Source organism: Phyllobates terribilis, unplaced genomic scaffold, assembly GCF_046119375.1.
Source record: "Phyllobates terribilis strain yellow unplaced genomic scaffold, ASM4611937v1 Scaffold_1__5_contigs__length_1240528914, whole genome shotgun sequence".
Taxonomy (NCBI): Eukaryota; Metazoa; Chordata; class Amphibia; order Anura; family Dendrobatidae; genus Phyllobates; species Phyllobates terribilis.
The window spans coordinates 479,427,525-479,448,216 of record NW_027362761.1 but is presented as its reverse complement, the minus strand read 5'-3'; the positions used below and the strand labels follow the sequence as shown (position 1 = coordinate 479,448,216).

Genomic DNA, 20,692 nt, shown 5'->3' with positions numbered 1-20,692 from the left:
CCCAATTGAGCATCTCTGGAGAGACCTGAAAATGGCTGTCCACCAACGTTCACCATCCAACCTGATGGAGCTGGAGAGGATCTGCAAGGAACAATGGCTGTACTATCTCAAAAGGGTGCTTCTACTCAATACTGAGCAAAGGGTCTGAATACTTATGACCATGTGACATTTCAGTTTTTCTTTAACAAATTTGCAAAACATTTCTACATTTGTTTTTTTTTTCAGTCAGCAGAGTGTCCACCCCCAACAGCTGTGACGTGTCTCACAGATTGTAAGATCAGCAGGGCCCTCACTCTTCTTGTTATGGGTTGAATATTTTACTCTGTAATATCTAATATTTCTGGAGATGGGAGAGATATATAGATATATATCTATCTATAAAAATTATATTTTACGTGACAACACACAATAGCCAAAACACTTTCATTTAGTCTACAAATGACTACCCTGCCCAGTCCTCTAAAGCTTCAGGGTAACTCTAGAACAATTCCACTAGCCCTTACAGAGAGATGTTCCGATATCGGGGTCTGTAACTGACGGTTGTACCTGTGAAGTAGTGCCGTATCCATGTCATGCCAGTCACAGGGCCGGCTCACTCAGAGGTTTCTGCTTCAAATGTCTCCTACAAATGTGGCAGCCAGTGAACCATATAAACAAATGCAGTTTTGCATTCTGAGACCATGTCACGAGTCCGGGACTGACTCACTGAATACTTAGACTTATTCAACTTTAAAAACAACTGCTTAAAAAAAAAAAAAGCCTTGTAAAAGAAATACCTGACATCTACTTTACTCCAGAGATCAACTGCTGATGCTCTGGCGGTCCTCGCTATCTGATTACAACAGGCCAGCATGAGGCTGCTTGTATAGGAAGAGTTAAATGGTTGAAATCAACAAACCTAAATAATAGGAAGCATGATAATTTTGGAGAAAGACAGCCAGAGAACTGTTTAGACAAAGGACACAGGGCCAGATTCATCGTTTGTATTTTTTTTCTTCACTTTTTTTTTTGCCTTGTGATATTCCCTGCAGTTTTTTTACACTAAATTTTGAACCCCTTAGTGACCAAGAGACGTCTTTTTACTGACCTGCGATATAAGAGACTAGCGTTCCCCGACAGGTGACAATTCTCTAGCTGTCACCTATACACTATAGCTGACAACTTGCTGCATCAGCCAGGATCAGTGTTGGCACCGACGATGGACGTTTAACTCTTTAGATTCTGCTGTCAATAGTGACTACAGAACCTAAATAGCTAACAGTGTGGGGGCTCCCTCTTTAACCTCATCGGCACCCTGAGATCTTGATTGTGCGGTCCTGATATTTGCCTTGGCAAGTAATGGCCAAATAACGACCTTAGAGTCTTCCGGCTATAGTGGCCTGTACAGAAGTTATCAAAATTTAGGTGGTAAAAATAAACTTTCATTCCTGTCATGTCACTTTTCATTACCTCCTGAAGAGAACCAGAAGGGTTAATGAACTACCTGAAAGCAATTTTAAATACGTTGAGGCGTGCGGTTTTTAAAATGGTATCACTTTTGGGTGGTTTCCAACATATAGGACCCCCAAAGTCACTTCAAAACTGAACAGGTCCCTATAAAAGTTTCGTAAATTTCCTTGGAAAAATGAAAAATTACTGCTACATTTTTAAACCTTCTAAAATGATAAAATAAAACGACACTTTACAAATGGTGCTGATGTAAAGCAGACATGAGGGAAATGTTATTTATTAATGTTTTTGTGGTATGACTATTGGGATTAAAGGGATAATTATTCAAAGTTTGAAAATTGCAATTTTTAAAACATTTGTCAAATTTCTGATATTTTTATAAATAAATGCAAAACATATCAACCTGAAATGTATGTTCAATAAATGCACTCCATACTTGGTCGGGGCTCCTTTTGCATCAATTACTGCATCAATGCAGCGTGGCATGGAGGCAATCAGCCTGTGGCGCTGCTGAGTGTTATGGAAGCCCAGGTTGCTTTGATAGCAGCCTTCAGCTCGTCTGCATTGTTGGGTCTTCTGTCTCATCTTCCTCTTGACAATACCCGATAGATTCTCTATGGGGTTAAGGTCAGGCGAGTTTGCTGGCCAATCAAGCACAGTGATACTGTTGTTTTTAAACCAGGTATTGGTACTTTTGGCAGTGTGGACAGATGCCAAGTCCTGCTGGAGAATTACATTTCCATCTCCAAAATGCTTGTCGGCAGAGGGAAGCATGAAGTGCTCTAAAATTTCCTGGTAGACGGCTGCGCTGACTTTGGTCTTGATAGTGGACCTACACCAGCAGATGACATGGCTCCCCAAACCATCACTGATTGTGGAAACTTCACACTAGACCTCAAGCAGCTTGGATTGTGGCCTCTCCACTCTTCCTCCAGACACTGGGACCTTGATTTCCAAACGAAATGCAAAATTTACTTTCATCTGAAAGCAACACCTTGGACCACTGAGCAACAGTCCAGGTCTTTTTCTCCTTGGCCCAGGTAAAACACTTCTGGCCTTGTCTATTGGTTATGAGTGGCTTGACACAAGGAATGCGACACTTGAAGCCCATGTCCTAGATACTTGTGTGTGGTGGCTCTTGAAGCAATGACTCCAGCAGCAGACCACTCCTTGTGAATCTCCCCCAAATTTTTGAATGGCCTTTTCTTAACAATCCTTTCAAGGCTGCGGTTATCCCGGTTGCTTGTGCACATTTTTCTACCACACTTTTTCCTTACACTCAACTTTCCATTAATATGCTTGGATACAACACTTTGAACAGCCAGCTTCTTTAGCAATGACCTTTTGTGGTTTAGCCTCCTTGTGGAGTGTCAATGACTGCCTTTTGGACATCTGTCAAGTCAGCAGTCTTCCCCATGATTGTTTTCAGCCTACTGAAACAGACTAAGGGACCTTTTTAAACGCTTAGGAAGCCTTGCAGGTGTTTTTTGTTAATTGTTTTAATTTACTGAGATAATGACTTTTGTGTTTTCATTGGCTGTAAGCCATACTCATCAACATTAACAGAAATAAACACTTGAAATCACTGTTTGTAATGACTATAATACATGAGCTTCACTTTTTGTATTGAAGAAATTAAATTAATTTTTTGATGATATTCTAATTTAATTTAGTGAGGAGCACCTGTAACTGTAAAATGTTGATAATCACAGTCAGAATGACCTTATCAGTTGTCTTAAAACCTTCACATTATATATATATATATATATATATATATATATATATTTTTTTTTGACATGGGGTGGGTGGGGGACAAAAAAAAAAACTGCCCCATTTTTACAGGCCAGGAATTTCTGGACGGTTGGCAACCCTGCATAGTGTACCAGAGAGTCATCAGGGGTATACATTAGTTAGACAAAGAACACTTCGCATGCAATGGGTTAAGTAAACCAGCGTTGGATGAAATCCGAGTCCGTGGAGCCGCAGAACCCGACTGAGCTGCAGGACGTCAGGAAATGTTATCCTTTTTCTGAAGAGGTTTTAAAGGGCTTTTTCTTTTTTTAAAACCCCTGAACCATTGCAGCTTTTTTATTTGACAGTACCCATTTAGACGAATTCCATTGGGATCCAATTCAAAGAACGGACACTTTTTTTTTTTTTCAAATCAGGAGTTTGTTAGGAAGACAAAACACTCAGTGGATTTCCCATAGAAATGAATAGGAAGAGTTTTCCATGCGGTTTCGAAGCCTATCAGTGCAGTCTTTTTATCACTAACAAGTGATACTGATATTTTAGACCAACGGTACAAACACCACTGTGTGTACAGGAGCCTTCTAGAACACGTGCAGACTTCTTCACCTTGTTCTTGTGAGCCTCACCTCCCACTGTCCGATTCTACAGTGATCTATAAGAAAAATGTCCTTAAGGTATGTGCCCAGGATCAGGAATAGCAGCGTTTTGGAAGCAGCTCACCTGTGCTACGTTCTACATTGCAAGCACAGTGGATGGGATTTATACAAATCCCATGCCCACTGTGCTTCTATTTGATGCTGTGTAAACTCACCGGCAGTGCGGGTTTACAAGTAGCAGCATGCTAATTTCTGTTGCGGAGACGCTATTTTCACAATAGAATGTATTCGATGCGGTAACTCCGCATTGTTCAATGAACACATGTGGACTTACCTGCGTGATTAGATTGCAGCGTTTTCAATGCAGCGAAAATACGCCGTTTCAAAAACGCTGCCATTGCCTGATCGTGGGCACATACCCTTACTGTTTCTCCATCGTTTACTGGAATGCATACTTTATTTTCTTTCTTAAACATAACTTGAGTTTTTTTTGTTCATGGATGACAGAGTTACGTCATTAAATCAAAGTAGATTTTTGGATGTTGCGGTACGAAATAAATACTGGAGAGAGACTAATGAATCAATTTGCACTTGTATCAGAGCCCTAGTACCCACAGCCACACAATCTGTACCCTGACAAAATGAAAATCACCAAAAACTACATAAAAAAAAAACAAACAACTGATTGCAATAATAAAAACAAAAAAAAAGTAATCATGCTGCTGCATGTGTCTGAGCACTGAAAGCAAGTATAAAATGAGACTGATTGAGAAAAATTAGTTTAAAAAAATAAATAAAGTAAAAATTATAGAAGTTGTTAAAAACATTTCAGGCAAAAATCAGCACTTCGAGGACTGGAGTGGGAACACGGCAGCTGGTGATATTTATCAGGGTTGGCAGAGGCGATGTATTTACTCTGTACACATCCTGAAAGGTCAGCATACACATTAATGCTAAACGCATTGATGCACAGTGTGTATATTAGAAAAGTATGTTCTGCTTCCGGACAGGTCAAACATGGAAGTGTAATTAAATGAAGATCATTAATAGTCTCTGAACATACACCCAGTGCAGTTATTCAACGAGCTGGATGCTTTTCACAATTGTTTTGCAGAATTCGAGTCCTGAGCTCCCCTATTAATGGGCTGTTCTTTGTTACATTGCAACCGAAAAAAAACAAATATACATCCTTGTGTTATGCCATCTTTACGAAACTTTTTCAGCTTTGAATCCACAAATAAGAACATGGTACATTTCAAGATCTGCCTTATGAGTTGTTTACATGAGAAGATAATCACCCGGATGATTACTGATACATTGGTTGACAAATCATTGCCCAGCGATAGAAAGAGAACGATCATTCACTCATTTGTTCTTGATCGCATCTTTTATGCCCATATGAAAAAAATAGTTTGCAGTCAGTAGGCACCCTTATTTGGGGAGAAGGAAGGAAAGGAACGATCTCTTCTACAAAAATCCCTCCTGTTTACAGTATATTATAAAGGAAAGTGAACGAGCGCTTATTGACTTGGCTATATTACCAATCTTTGGTAGTCACTGGCAACTTTGGCCGTGTAAAAAGGGCCCTTCCCCTCGCAGACATAAAAAGCCAACATGGAGAGAGTATAACAAGATAAAATCCAAAATGCCTCAGTCACCGAACTTCATAAGTAATCAGACCCGTTCTATGATGTAGGAGAAGAGGGCTGGAATGTAATTAGAGCCCGGAGGCATATTATGTGTGAGAGCAAAGAAGAATTAATCCACATTACTTCGGATCAGGAGTAGCAGTGAGTCACGTTGAACTCCCTGCAGGTAGCTTGTATCCAAGGAAAAATTAGCTACCTCATACTGAGGACATGTCTATAAGCTTCTGCACTTCAGGTAGACAATTTACTTGCCTTAAATAAAAGGGAAACAAATTAGTTTGCATGGAGAAGTTTGCACTGCAGAGAAATACTAGGACTAAAAAGTTTCATTGCAAAAAAGTGAAAAATTCCAGCTCCAAAAAGTTATATTAAAAAATTAATGTCCATTTACCTTGTGACCTCAGATTTTAAAATGATGTAATAAAAACTTGGAATTTTTTAATATTACTTTTTGGAGCTGGAATTTTTCACTTTTTTGCATTGATTCCATGTGCGACCACGTTGTTCCTGGCTTCAACACGCTGAAATCCGTAGAGGGTGAGCTGACTTCCATTTGTTCTCTTTTGCTATAAAAAGTTTCATGTTTGCTTCAGTTTGTACAATCGCCCAAAGAGCATTAAACTGAAGATCTGTCACTGCTTCAGCAGTTTTTGGGGAGTAAAACTTGATCTTATCAAAACGAAGACCACGTGCAACTCCTGTAGGATGCTGGACAAATCTCATAACGCCAAAATGTCGTTTGCTACCACATACTGGCATACACCATTACCAAGCTGTAGGTTATTGGTCAGCCTACTTTTAAGGAAACTACACTTGTGATCATTAGAGCAGAGCAAGGCAGCTGATGAAATGCTGGAGTGTCAGCGGGGTGTAACCCCACATAAAGTCCAATCACAATCTAGAATTAGAGTTCAAGATGAAAGCCCGTTAGGGAGAAAAAAAAAAAAAAAAAACGACAAGGCAAAATTTGTCTCTTCTGCATCTAGTGCTTCCTCCTTTGCCTGTTCATCCATCTGTACTGGTCCTCCCTGTACCACATTGTGCAGCTCCGTTGAATCAGCTTGGCGTTATGCCGATCACCCTGACCTACGGCTTAGAGAATCTACCCCACCCCGTGGGCCCATAGCAGGCACGCCTTCTGTTTCTTGCACAGCCAGGTGTCCAGGAGTGCCAATATGCAAAGAAGACTAGTACTGGGCTGTACAGCCAATTTAACCCCCTTTTTCTCTAGAAGATTTTGGGTTCCAGCAATTGGAATCCCACCAACCGTACTGCTATCCCATTAAACGGAATCTGGTGTAAAGGCAGTGACACAGATTCCAGAGATGGGCCACTTTCCAAGCTGCATGCTAGAGTTAATAACAAAAAACAAACAAACCTGCATTATATCAGTAGGAGATTATAGTTAGAGGATTAGTTATCTCGGGCCATGTAGTCCTCCATATTCCTGACCTCTGCATAACCTCACCCCTACATTTCATTGGCAGCTTTCTGCCAATGCAGTGTACAGAAAGAGCAGCCAATAAGTGGTGTAGGTAGGGTTATACAGAATTCCACATTTAGAGCACTGTTCGATCTCCAGCAGAGAAAACAGTGATTATATCAAAACTACAGCAAGCAGCCCAGTAAGTGATACATAGCTGGAATGAGGATTTCTGCCCCTACATCACGCTGCTCTCAGACGGGATAGCAAAATCCTGGTGATAGATTCCCTTAAGTTAATTTTGGACTACAAGACACTTTTTTGCATAGCTAAAAATATCTGCTGTGTATGAATCAAATCTAACAAATATGATGTATAGTATGGGGTCAGAATGGAAACCAATGACAAGTGGCAACACAGTCTACCTGCCTCTAGATCAGGGGTACACAACTGCGGCCAGGGCCACATGTAGTCTGCGATGCCATTCTGTGCATCCCCCAACCAAATGGACACAAAAATCCTTGTGTGACAGGTTAACTGTAGTGCATTGTGTACACATCTTTGGATGCCTCAAGCATCAAATATAAGAATGTGAATTAGATATGTGGCCATCCATGCCTGCGGCTCATCCCACTGTAGTTTATGGTACCTATAAAACCTTGGACAGTAAGCACAAAACCCATAACTTATAGCGAGCCATATGCATTCATAACGTTTTCCTCATTCAGTTTTCTGATGACATTTATAAGCAGATTTTACTACAAAATGCTGGTATAAAAATACTTAGCATAAGCTTCCTATTGATTTTACGAGGGTAGGAGCTTTTTCACATTAAAATCAAGAGTATTTGAAGTGTTTATGTATATTTTAGAGCAGAATCCATTTCCAAATCCTCATGAAAAAAAAAACAGTGTGAATGTACTATTAGGCTATGTGCACATGAAGCCTTCTAAGTCTTCAAGCAAACCCACCAACTTTTTAAGAAGTTGCTTCAGGGAACCACCATAGTCTTTCCTGACTTTTTTTGGCGGCTTTGCTCCTGGCTTTTTTTATCTTTATTATTTGCATGTATAAAATAGTGGATGGCTTATAAGAGGAAGAATGATCAGGTCTCTTCTTATAGCTGCTTGACATATTTGGAAATAAAGCTTTTAACAAAGGCTCTCAAAATTCTAAACACACAAAACAAGAAGTTGTTTTTACATTGTAGTGCATGTGACCACTTTTTTTTGTTTCTTTAGCGTTTTTTTTCAGGCGGGTTATTGAGCATATCTAAACAGTTCTGAAAAAGGCATCATGTGCACTCAGTTTTTCATTGAACTTTGGAGCAGAAGCACCAAGTTTTTGAAGAGTTTCGAGTTTGAGGTGGATTTGGAGAGAGTGTCCTCTCACTTTCCACTCCAAAAAGACTCCGTGTGCACGTACCCTTAGACTTCTGATTGTTAGAGGTAAAAGCCCAGTAAGCAGAATTTCCACAGATCAGACTTTATGGTATAGATTTTCGATACGCCCTAAGTGTCACAGAAGACAAATACCTCCTTTTATTTTTATTGTGGCTTTTGGGATTGGTTCAGTATGACAATGTGACCCCTGGCCCAAAAAAAGTTGTGCACCCCTACTCTAAATAGAAGTGCTGAACACGTTCAGTAATGACAAAACATGATAATTACTCTTAGAAAGCCAAGTACTATTAATTCCAGGGTGCTGATCATGTTAAGGTTAATGTACATAAGATGTGGTGAGAGTGACTCTTGACAGACCAGATGGATGGCCCGGGGGTAGATCAGTAACAGTCATAGACCTCAACTTAGACTCCGACACCATCAATGGGCGGCTATTAAAGATGAGCTAGCTGGACCTTTTCAGGTTAAAGCTGGACTAAAAAAAAAAACAAAAAAAAAAAAACAACTCCCAAACCTAACACCAGTTTTTAGAAGACTTTCTTCAAGAGGTGGTACAGGAAAAAAAATCTGCATCTTTCAAGAAAACCATGATTTTTATGAAGGACAATGCTCCATCGAAGTCCTCCACCTGCTTGGTGCCTTAAAGATGAAAGAATAACGGCATGGCTCCTTCCTCATCTGACTTAAACCCTATTGAGAACTTATTGCAGAAAACACCTAATAGAGGAATGATGCATGTATTTTGGTGCCTGATTATCCTTTGATCACAACTCATTTCTCCACAGCCTTGCAGAAGAAAATATGCGGCTCTGGTTACAATTTTGAAAACAGCATTACACCAAAATAGATTATATTTCCAAAGAATTAAAGTGTACAAAGAGTAAAAAAAAGTGGCACCATTACAAGAAGAAAGAGCAATGATAGTGTTTGTATTTGTGCAGCAGTACTATCTTACATGTGAGTATTGTGCGCAGTTTACAGTCCTTACTAGGCTCACTGTTTTCAAGTGTTTGGAAATGACTACACACCCGTGTCTAATCTTTCCTTCATCTCTAAAGTCCTGGAACGGTTGGTCTACGCCCATCTAATCCGCTATCTCTCAGATAACTCTTCTTGACCTTTTGCAATCCGGTTTCTGCTCGTTACACTCCACTGAAACTGCCCTCACTAAAGTCTCTAATGATCTACGAACATCTAAATCTAATGGTCACTACTCCCTGCTGATTCTCCTGGATCTCTCTGCAGCATTCAACACTGTGGATCACCAGCTCCTCCTCTCTATGCTCTGCTCTATCAGGCTCAAGGACACGGTCCTTTCCTGGTTCTCCTACTACTTATCTGACCACTCCTTCAGTGTATAATTTGCTGGCTCCAAATACTCCTTTTTTCACCCTTACTGTTGGGGTTCCTCAAGGATCGATCCTAGGCCCCCCTCCTCTTCCTATCAGTAGATTTGGTTTTCAGTACCATCTTTATGCTGATGACACCCAGTCACAGTCTCCTGACCTCACCCCTGAATTATTACAAAACACCAGTGATTGTCTTTTCGCCATCTCTAACAGTATGTCCTCCCTCTATCTGAAACTGACCTTGTGTTTCCTCCCTTCACTTACCTACCTATGCCCAATATTGCCATCTTAGTGTGTGGCTCAACCATTACCCCCCAGCAACAAGCCCGCCATCTTGGGGTCATACTTGATTCAGATCTTTCCTTCTCTCCCCACATCCAATCATTCGCCCGCTCATGTCATCTACACCTCAACCATTTCAGGAATTCAACCTTTCTTACCTTTGACTCTGCAAAAACTCTGTCGCTCTGACTCATTCTCGTCTGGACTACTGCAACTCTCTACTAAATCAGTCTCTCCTCTCCAATCTGTCCTAAATGCATCAGCCAGGATCATATTCCTCGCCATCCACTACACCGATGCCTCCACCCTGTGCCAGTCGTTGCACTGGTTACCCATCCACTATAGAGTTCAATATAAACTCATCACCCTCACCCACAAAGTGCTCCATGCTTCAGCACCGCCCTACATCTCCTCCCTAGTGTCAGTCTACCCCCTACCTGTGGTGCCCTCCATTCTGCTAATGACCCAAGATTAACATCCTCAATAATCCGCACCTCTCCAAAACTTCTCACGTGCTGCGCCAATTCTTTGGAAAGCACTACCCAGGACTGATTAATCCCCAATACCCACAGTTTTAAGCGTGCCCTAAAAACGCATTTCTTTAGACTGGCCTCTCTCATCACCTCACTTATCTAATATACATTTTTTTCACATAAAAAATTTCCTTTCAAATCAGGACCCTCATATCATCTGTTCACACCCCCCCCAATGTATTTAATAGACTTCTGTGTTTGTACTTGTTCACATACTGGTTGATGACTGGTTCATTTAGCATTATGTGATTACCCTATTACATTGATGGTTGACCGCACAATTACAAGCAATTGTTACCATCCACCTTTCAGGTCTCCCCCATTTTCTCATAGATAGTAAGCTTGCAAACAGGACCCTCTCTCCTCCTGGTATCTGTTGATTTATGTGATTATTGTTATTCCGTAATGTCTTTTATTGTCTGTACAAGTCCCCCCTAAAATGTAAAGTGCTGCGGAATATGTTGGTGCCATAGAAATAAAATTATTATTAAATGCAAGTTTAGCAATACATGTAAATGCCAGTGAAAGATTGTGTAAAGCTGTAGGTGAGAAATGAACTACACAATGTAAGATGGGGTAACCGAAATAGATTAAAACTACACAATGGGACATTTTCAGATGCATTAGACCAAAATATAAAATTGCATAAGTGAAAAAAATTAAGTATACACCAACCAGCTATAAATTAAACCCACATAATTGTATAGGCCACCTTGTGCTGCCAAAATGGATCTGAGACATTGAGAAATGGACGCCGCAAGTCAGATTTTCATCCAGGAATAGTTGATCTGATGGATTCCATTTTGAATTTTTTGTACGCCACTGACCTGTTCAACAACTTTAGGTTTAGAATTGTGCGGTAATCGCCTCCTAGTTTTTTTTCTTTTCTTTTTTTATTGAGAACAGGTTTGAATAGTATCCCGAAAATTGTTCAGTCACTGGCACCGGCATTACTACGCCTGCAAGTAACAGCTTCCCCACATACGTCAGTAATCTTTCTAGGACTAGTGGAGACTGGACAGTCGTTAGATAGAGATGGTAAGGGCTCCCCAGGAGAGATTCTATTTTGTACCCATCTGCAATTAATTGGAGTATCCAGTCTTCCTCCTACTCTCATGGCGTCATTGGCTACACGAGCTATTTCCTGTACTAGGAAAGGTATTCCTGCTTTTACCCCCTTTTGGGTAGCTCCATCTACCAGATTTTCCCTTTCCAGTGTATTCTGGTCTCTGTTGGGAACGTGGTCTCCGAACGGATGTTACTTTCCTGGGTTTTTCCTCCGGAAATCCTTTCTTTTCGTCTGAGGCCTTTTCTTGCATATTATCTAGAACCGGGCCGAACACTCGGAGGCCAGAAAAAGGAATGGAGCATAACTTGTTCATGGAGTGGTTATCCCCAGACCAGGTCTCAAGCCATATTGCTCGCCTAGCTGTAGTAGATAAAATGTCATTTCTTGTGACAAATCGAATTGATTCGGCTGAGGCATCAGCCATAAACTCTATTGCCATTCTTAGCAGAGGGATGGAGTCTCTGATCTCATCTCCGAAAGTCTTGTTCCTCAGATGGTCTTCTAATTGTCCTAACCAAATGATCATAGATCTCGGTACTGAGGTCGCTGTGATGTTTGTTTTGATTAGTACAGCAGAGGTTTCCCAAGATTTTTTGAGGAGGTTGTCTGTCTTAATGTCCATAGGGTCTTTTAAGCATGACGAGTCTTCAAAAGGAATCAACGTCTTCTTTGCTACCCTAGCTATCGGAATATCAATTTTAGGAATTTCTTCCCACAACCTGATTTCATCTGGTTCAAAAGGCAAACAGGACTGAAACTTCTGGGAATGACTAATATTTTTTCTACCTCCTCCTATTCCTCTAAAATCATGGCCTTAATATGATTATTGACAAGGAAGACTCTGTTCATATGGGTTCTCAACCTTCCAAACATTTCGTCTTGTACCGAGGAGGGCTGGAGGGTGTCTTCCACTGTCATAGTCTTCCTTACTGCAGATAACAGTGGCTCAGTGTTTTCCCATGAAGAGAGATATTTTTTCCTTTCCTCCGGGGGAACAAATAGAACCATCCCTTTCATCCTGTTCAGGATCGGAGTAAAAGCCTTAGTTACTTACCGGTAACAGGATTTTTCGGAGCCCATGACAGCACCACGTGAGAGGGAGGATCCGCCCATCAAGGACAGGAAACCTACAGGTTAAAAAGGGCGGCCCTCTCTTCCCGCCTCAGTTTAGTTAACAGAGCATGAGAGTACCGCCAAGGTTAGTTATAACAAAACATAATCACATTAAGTACATTACTTTTCATCAATTTCCCGCAAGGGTGCACAAAAAGAAATCAAATCTACAGGAGTGCACAACACCAGTGAAGGGAGGGAATATAAAGGTGCTGTCATGGGCTCCGAAAAATCCCGTTACCGGTAAGTAACTAAGGCTTTATTCGGTCGCCCATGACAGCACCACGTGAGAGAATTACAGAGACGAAGGAAATTAGGGAGGGACCACAGCTTGAAGCACCCTTCTCCCGAAAGTGAGATCTGCAGAGCCACCCAGATCCAATCTATAGTGCCTATAGAAAGTAGAGGGAGAAGACCAAGTGGCAGCCTTACAAATCTCCTCAATGGAAAGCCCTGTCTTCTCCGCCCAGGAGGTTGACACCGCTCTGGTAGAATGCGCCCTCAATCCCTCCGGTATCTCTTTATCCCCTGAGGAGTATGCGAGGGAAATGGCCTTCTTGATCCATATAGCGATTGTAGCCTTTGAGGCCTTACAACCCTTCCTAGCCCCCTGATAGCAAATAAATAGGGACTTATCCTTTCTAAAGCCATGTGATACTTCTAAGTACCTTAGTACGCACCTCCTAACGTCTAAAGTGTGAAGTCTCTCCTCTTTTTGATTTTTGGGCGGAAAGCAAAAAGTTGGGAGAACTATTTCCTGGGTTCTATGGAAACGAGTGGCCACTTTAGGAAGAAAGGCTGGATCAGGTTTTAATATAATCCTATCGTCCAGAATTTGCGTGAATGGAGGGCATATTGAAAGGGCCTGTAGGTCACCGACTCTCCTGGCTGAAGTTAGGGCTACTAACAGGACCGTCTTTAGGAAAATAATTTTGGGGGAGACTAAATCTAGTGGCTCAAAAGGAGGACTGGTCAAGGCATCTAAGAAAAAATTCAAATCCCAGGGAGACATCTTTGCTTTGGCAATGGGTCTACACCTAAAGGAAGCTTTTATATAACGGCCTATCCAATAGTTATCTGCAATATTGGAAGAAAATAAAGCTCCCAACGCCGACACCTGTTCAAGGTACTGGTAGTGAGACCCAATTCTAAGCCTCGCTGCAGAAATTCCAGAATTTTCCCAATAGGGGGCCACTCCTCCACCTTAACTTCTGCAAAGGACAGAAACTTCCTCCAGGTCCTGGCATAAATACGGGTGGTAACAAGTTTTCTGCTAGCCAGGAAAGTATTCACTACATTTGCGGGGAATCCTTTGTTGGTCAATAACACCCTCTCAAATTCCACGCCGTCAAATGTAGACTCGGGGTTGGAGGATGGGAAAGTGGCCCTTGAGTGAGGAGGTCCGGAATCTCCGGAAGAACCCAGGGATCTGATATGGACATCTTCCGGAGACAAGGGAACCACGGTCTTTTGGGCCAAAAGGGACATACGAGTATCACTCTGGCCCGGTCTGCCCTGATCTTTCTCATCACCGCTGGGAGCAGGATCATGGGAGGGAAGGCATATGCCAGAGAAAATCTCCAGGGAACCATAAAGGCGTCCACTGCCAGGGGTCCTTCTCTGGGGTCTAAGGAACAAAAATTTTCCGATTGGCTCTTGTTGCGAATAAGTCCACAGTCGGAAGGCCCCACATTTCTACGATTCTGGAGACTATTTGTGTATTTAGGGACCACTCCTTCTTTTACAGAAGTACGGCTGAGGAAATCCGCTGTGATGTTTTCCTTGCCTTTTAGATGAGTAGCCGAAAGAGAGAGACAGTGATCTTCGGCTTTCAGCAGAAGTGCGTTCGCTACCCTCATCAAGTTTCTTGAGAGGGTTCCCCCTTGGTGGTTTATGTAAGCTACCGTGACTTGATTGTCCGAGAGTACACAGACATGCTGGTCCTGAAAATATATAAGGAACTCGTTGAACGCATGCTGCACCGCCAGAAGCTCCTTAACATTTGATGACAACTGTTGCTCACTGCTTGACCAGGTTCCCTGCACTAATTTCCCTTCAAAGTGAGCTCCCCAACCTGTAGCACTTGCATCAGTGGACCCGGCGTTCAGCTGCTCGCGCCAAAAAATTCAAAAGAGCCCCGCCCCTTCCGGTGACGTCACAGGGCTTCCTGCCCGGCGCACCGGAAGTCGCGTCAGAAGGTCGCGCCCGTCAAGTGCGCCGCCGGCGCGACCTGGATCTCCTGCAAGCGGTAGCGGGGGGGAGCCCGTTAGCGGCCCCACACCTGGCGGACATCTACCTCCCGTGAGGCGATGTCGCGCTTGCCGCAACGCTCACGGAGGCGCCCCCATGAGCCCTGCCGTGGCGTCTCCAGAGGACCGGGACGGACCGGCTCCAACCACCTGCTGTGGCCCTCTCTGGGACAGGAGTCCATCTTCTGCAGGTAAGCCTGCAAGGTCCCCCATCATGGACAGGAAACCTAAAACTGAGGCGGGAAGAGAGGGCCGCCCTTTTTAACCTGTAGGTTTCCTGTCCTTGATGGGCGGATCCTCCCTCTCACGTGGTGCTGTCATGGGCGACCGAATAAACTGACAATTCTTCCTCCTCCTCCGAACTGGTTTCCATCTCCCACCGGGGTCTCTTGTCTAGGGCCAGCCTGGGAAGTTTGTGTGGGGATTAAATCCACCACTGAACTATGGACCTCCTCTCTTATTATGGATCTTACATGAGACATAAAAAGGAGGAATGTTCATCCCTGACTACTCAGGCAATATAGTCGGTGCATAATTGCTTCCCATATGTATCTGGTAGCTTTAGGTTACAGATGGCGCATCTTTTCCCTTTTTTCTTAGGGGTTGATGACGTTGTGGATTTTTTTTTTTTAGAGATCTCCTTGCCCTATAACAAGGGATCATATAATAATATACTACCGAAGACAGATGGTAACCGGGCAAACTAGACAAGGGAACTCCCAGTTAGCTCACTTGTACCGGGGTTTCAACTGGCGTAGTAGGGCACCATAGCTGGTGGCCAGGACACAGTGATAACATCAGGTCTAGCTCCACAGTTAAATAGCATCTGTCTCGTCAAAATAGGCATTTTCTCTTTAATTGCAGGTTTGGCGCCCTTTTTTTTCAAATGGAGACCAGAAACTGAAAGTGCGTTCCAGCATGGAACGCACTCCAGCTACTAGAGGCATGCGTTCCACTGTCCCTGTAACCGGAAGTACTGCTCACTCCTCTCCCCTGCGCGCATAGGACCGCGCGAAGGGCTGCAGCACCATGGACCCAGAGCCTCCTTTTGCGGGGGAAATTGGACCACTTCGGGAGCCACCGCTCAACCAGATAGGCTGAGGAACCCCTTGTTTGGCGGGGTGTCAGCCTCCGGACCGTGACAGAAGGAAGGAGAGGAGTGCAAGGACCCCATCCCGATCCTCCTGCATCCAGAGCTCCTGCTCACTGGAAGCAAGTCTTCTGCATCCCATCTCTGATAGGGACAGGAAAAACACTGAAGGCATGGGTGAAGGGGTAAGGGGGGGGCTTTTAAACTCTGTGTTTCCTGTCCCTATTAGAGATATTGAGAACATCCTCCTGAGGGTGCTGTCGGGAGGGACGTCCTGGATATACCGATTAGTGCATGCTGCAATAATTTTTTCACCCATATATTCGGCGCATGTGAAAAAACTGGTCATCTGAACAGCCATTTTGAATAACATGGGTCCAAGTGCTGTCAAGGTTTTTTTTTTTTTTTCACGGACACCACTCAGAACAAAAACACAGTTGTGGTACTGTAGCCTAGGCAGGCAAGTTGCAAGCGATAGCCATGGATCAGACTTGTTTTTTCAGCACATCCACAGAAGCGCAATCAGATTTAGGCCACATTCACATGTTCAGTATTTTACATCACTATTTGTAAGCCAAAATCAGGAGTAGGTGATAAATGCATAAGTGGTGACGTGTTTCTATTATACTTTTCCTCTGACTGTAAGCCAAAATCAGGAGTGGAACAAATACGGAGATAAAATACCGTATTTTTTGGACCATAAGATGCACTTTTTTCCTCCAAAATTTTTTGGGGAAATGGGGGATGCGTCTTATGGTCCCAATGTTGGGGGGGAAAGGGGGGGGGGAGTGTATATTTATGTGGGGTGTGGAGGGAGCGGTATCTGTGGAGGAGCGGGGCACAGGAGGCAGCAGCCGCCCGCGGCAGCCTACACGGTCCCCGCTGCTAAAGAAAATGAATATTCACTGCTCCCCACGCCCATGGGTCGAGGGGAGCACTGAATATTCATGCTCCTTAATAGCGGTACACAGTGTAGCGGCGCTGCGGTTCCTGCTGCTGCCGGCTATCTCCTGTGCCCGCTGTTAAAGGGCATGAATATTCAACCTCTCTCCACGCCCATGGGAGTGGAGAGAGGTTGAATATTCATGCCCCTTAATGAGCGGGCACAGGAGATAGCCGGCAGCAGCAGGAGCCGCGCTCCGCTGTGTGCCGGCTATGAAGGAGAGTGAAGTCACTGCTCCCCGCGCACAGAGTCCCGGCGTGGGGAGCAGTGACTTCCGGCAGCTGATCTCTCCTTGTGAGCCGCGCATGGTAGTGACGTCATGCGCGGCTCACATGGAGAGATCAGTGCAGGCAGACAGGACACAGCGCTGGAGGAGAGAAGAAAGGCGAGTAGGAGTGTTTATTTATTTATTTTTTTAAATGTGCAGCATGAAGGGGATTAAGGGGACCATGCATACCAGGACAGGGATGAGGGGTGCCATGCATACCAGGACAGGGATGAGGGGTGCCAATCATACCAGGACAGGGATGGGGACCACGTATAAAAGGAAGGGGGGGGGCATATATACCAGGATGGGGGATATTACCCCTATACCAGTGTCAGCAGAAGACCCCCTCCCCCTTTTAAAGTGCATCATGACCACATTTTTTGCTTACATTTTTTTTTTTTCCTCCTCTAAAACCTAGGTGCGTCTTATGGTCCGGTGCGTCTTATAGTCCGAAAAATACGGTACTCAAAACAGTCAATGTGTGCACGTGGCCTTAGAATTGGGGAATTTTGAGACTAAAGGGCTCGCTCACACAAGAGTATAACACGGCCGAGTGCGATGCGCGAGGTTTTATCGGCTAACACTCGGACCAGTGTTATTCTATGGGGCAGCTAAGATGTGCCATTATTTTCTCATGCATGAGAAGACAATCGCAGCATGCTGCGAGTGCATCCGAGATTCGGATCGCACGCACCCATACAAGTTTATGGGTGCATGTGAACATCGGACTGCACTTGGGTGACATCAGATTACCGTTGATGCCGGCAATGGAGGAATTACTTTCTCAGTCTCCTCCGCATCTGTGCTGTGATTCTCTCATGCGAGAGATTCGGAGCACAGTGTGCTGACACCCGGCTCACACTGTCATTGGCATAATCGGCCCCGATTCGAGAGAGAACATGCGCTCGTGACCCCAGCCTAAGTCAACAAACTTGAACTCTTTGTCATGTCCCTAAAACCATGCCCGAACAATTTTTGCAGGGGGACAGACAAAATTATCATGGTGAAAGAGCACATTGCCATTAAAGAAGACTGCAGTCATTAAGTTATGTACTTGGTCTGTACAAAGATTGGGTAGTGTGCGCGTACATGCTCATGAATGCCATTAACCAAGGTTGTCCAGAGCATCACATTGCCTCCACTTGCTCACCTTCTTCCTATGGTCCGGTTCTGATGTTCACATGACCACTAAGTGCTTTAGACTGTGGACAAGGACTAGCATGGGCACTGACTTGACTTCAGCTACAAAGCAAACGGTGCCATGCAAATACACTGTGCCACCAATAAGACTTGAAGGGAGTGCTGCATTTTAAACACATTAATACACATTTCTCTTTTTTTAGGGTCTCTCTTGTAAATAGAGTTGATATATTAGCCCCAGCTAGAGTAGAATTTCAGCCTGTGTCGCAGAGCTGTCTTGGCTTCCTATGATCCAGCAGCTCCAGTTCCCTCCCTACACTCCGTGTTCACAAGTTCACTGGGTTCAGAGATGAAAGCAGGGTAAGTGCTTCCTAACCTGTATATATAGCACAAGTTCAGAGATCAAAAAGGAAAACATGGTACTAAACCATGCTTCTCTGCTCTCTGGAAAGTCTGGCTGTGTGTGACAGCAGCTTCCCCCCTACAGCTTCATGATCTTGTGAAAGCCGATTAGACTGCATTTACATTTTAGAATGTTGGTGCATGAATAAGAGGACTGTGTGGAAGTTTAAAGTCTATGAGCAGTACTGAAGGTGTTAACTAGAAATTCTCTGGTTGAGGAACTCAGCCGGTTATAAATAAAATGTAGGTTAGATGAAATCTGAGGATTCACTACTCAGTGTTTACATATTTGGGACACTATGGAAAGCTCAAGAGTTTTATGAATGCATACTAGTAATTATGACTTACTTTATAAAGGGAGCTGCCTCCAATGATCCAGATAAGATCGATTCGGTCTTTTAATTCTTCGGTATTTAGAAGTTCCAAAGCCTCATCCAGACTTTTGGCAAGATGGTGAGCTCCTTTTGGAGGTTCTCTGTAAGTGTTTGACATGAAGAGAGTTTTAATGGCATCATTTTATCTTCAAATTCCAGAAATTATCATGGCAGGTTCATTTCGTGAATGATCGAACAGTGGATTCAAAGTGCATAAAAGCAAAATAAAGTACAGGCAGTTCCTAGGTTATGAACATCTGACTTTAGTTTATAAGTATGAATTGTATGCAAGATCAGGAAACAAAACCCCCCCAAATACTAGTACTCACCTCATCGCTTATCTCTCTGGCTGCCCTGCCGTTTGGTCCCTTTTTTTTTTTTCACTTATTTGCTGTTGCGCGCTGTATCTGACCTTTTCACTACCGGCCAGGACTTCTGGCTCCATCCAAGCCTTGGAGATTACTGCGCATCATAAGGTCACAGTGCACATCGTGACATCACGACCCTAGGACAGGCAGTGACCACCTAGGTCTTGACCTTTGCAAGAAAGGACACGGTTTCATGACGCCACAGCGTGCCATTGAGTGCACACGAGCAGAACCTTTCCGGGTTCCTTCAAAGCCGAAAATCCTGGTCCAGCATGAAAGGCCTGGGAATTTAAGCGTGAGCAGCAACCATCTGAAGTTACAGAGAGAACCGGACAGGTGATTGTGAGGATCTGGAGAAATGAAGAAATGAGCAGCGAGGCAAGTTTTTTTTTTTATTTTTTATCATTTTTACATCTTATGTTCATTATGCTTTGGGGTCAGGAGATGCCCCAGACCATAATAAGTGACTTGCATAGAATAACTTCTCCGACAATTGAATTTCCCGGGAAAAACTGCAAAAAGGTGAATTCTAAATTTTCCCTGATCCGCTCATCTGTAATGGTAACCACTGCGGTGTTTTTTTTTCCAGAGGAATGCTTTTATACTTAAGGTACGTGCACTCCATGTCGTTTAGACGCTGCAGAACCGATTGAATTTTGAAGCAGAAGATGCTTTTCAAGCCGGCAGCTGTTTTTTTTTTTTAACTGTAAAATATAAACTAGCCTGAAAAATGGTCAGGACACTTCTTTTAGCCACTTCACTGCTTTGAAAGCCTGAAGCAGTTAAAAAGCTCAAAGACTGAAGATATGCACAGCAATGTCAAAACGACCTTGCTGTGCCCATGTTAAAGGGGGTTTTACCCTTTCAACTAAGTTTCTACTCCAGCTGCAGTTTGTTACATAACAAATTGCTGGACTCCTCTTCCCCAGGTCCATCGTTGACACTCCGCTGCTGCTCCCAGTCTCTGGCATTCGCTGGAGCGCTAACATCACCTTGATAGGCCGGCAGCTACTCGGAGCTCAGCGGCTCTGCCCGTGTAGACGGAAAGCTGCTAAACTCACTGATAGTCTGCCAAGGTGACGTCAGTGTTGCAATCAATGTCAGCATCGGGAGCAGCAACGGGGACTCGCCAGTGGACCCGGTGAAAGAGTACAGTGTGAATTTCATGAGCAATCTACATGGAAAAGACATTGTGTGCACATACCCTTAAAGGATCTACAGGGATCACGAGAAAGGGGCT

At 43.6% G+C, this 20,692-nt stretch overlaps 1 protein-coding gene across 1 annotated transcript in view; it reads right to left on the bottom strand.

The window, feature by feature from the left end:
• The window catches only part of DHFR (dihydrofolate reductase), a 56,348-nt gene that overhangs the window by 17,415 nt on the left and 18,241 nt on the right, over nt 1–20,692 (bottom strand). Inside the window, exon 4 of the mRNA XM_073679282.1 lies at nt 19,059–19,185. Coding sequence (XP_073535383.1) covers nt 19,059–19,185 — 127 coding nt within the window. The remainder of the gene's footprint in view (nt 1–19,058; nt 19,186–20,692) is intronic.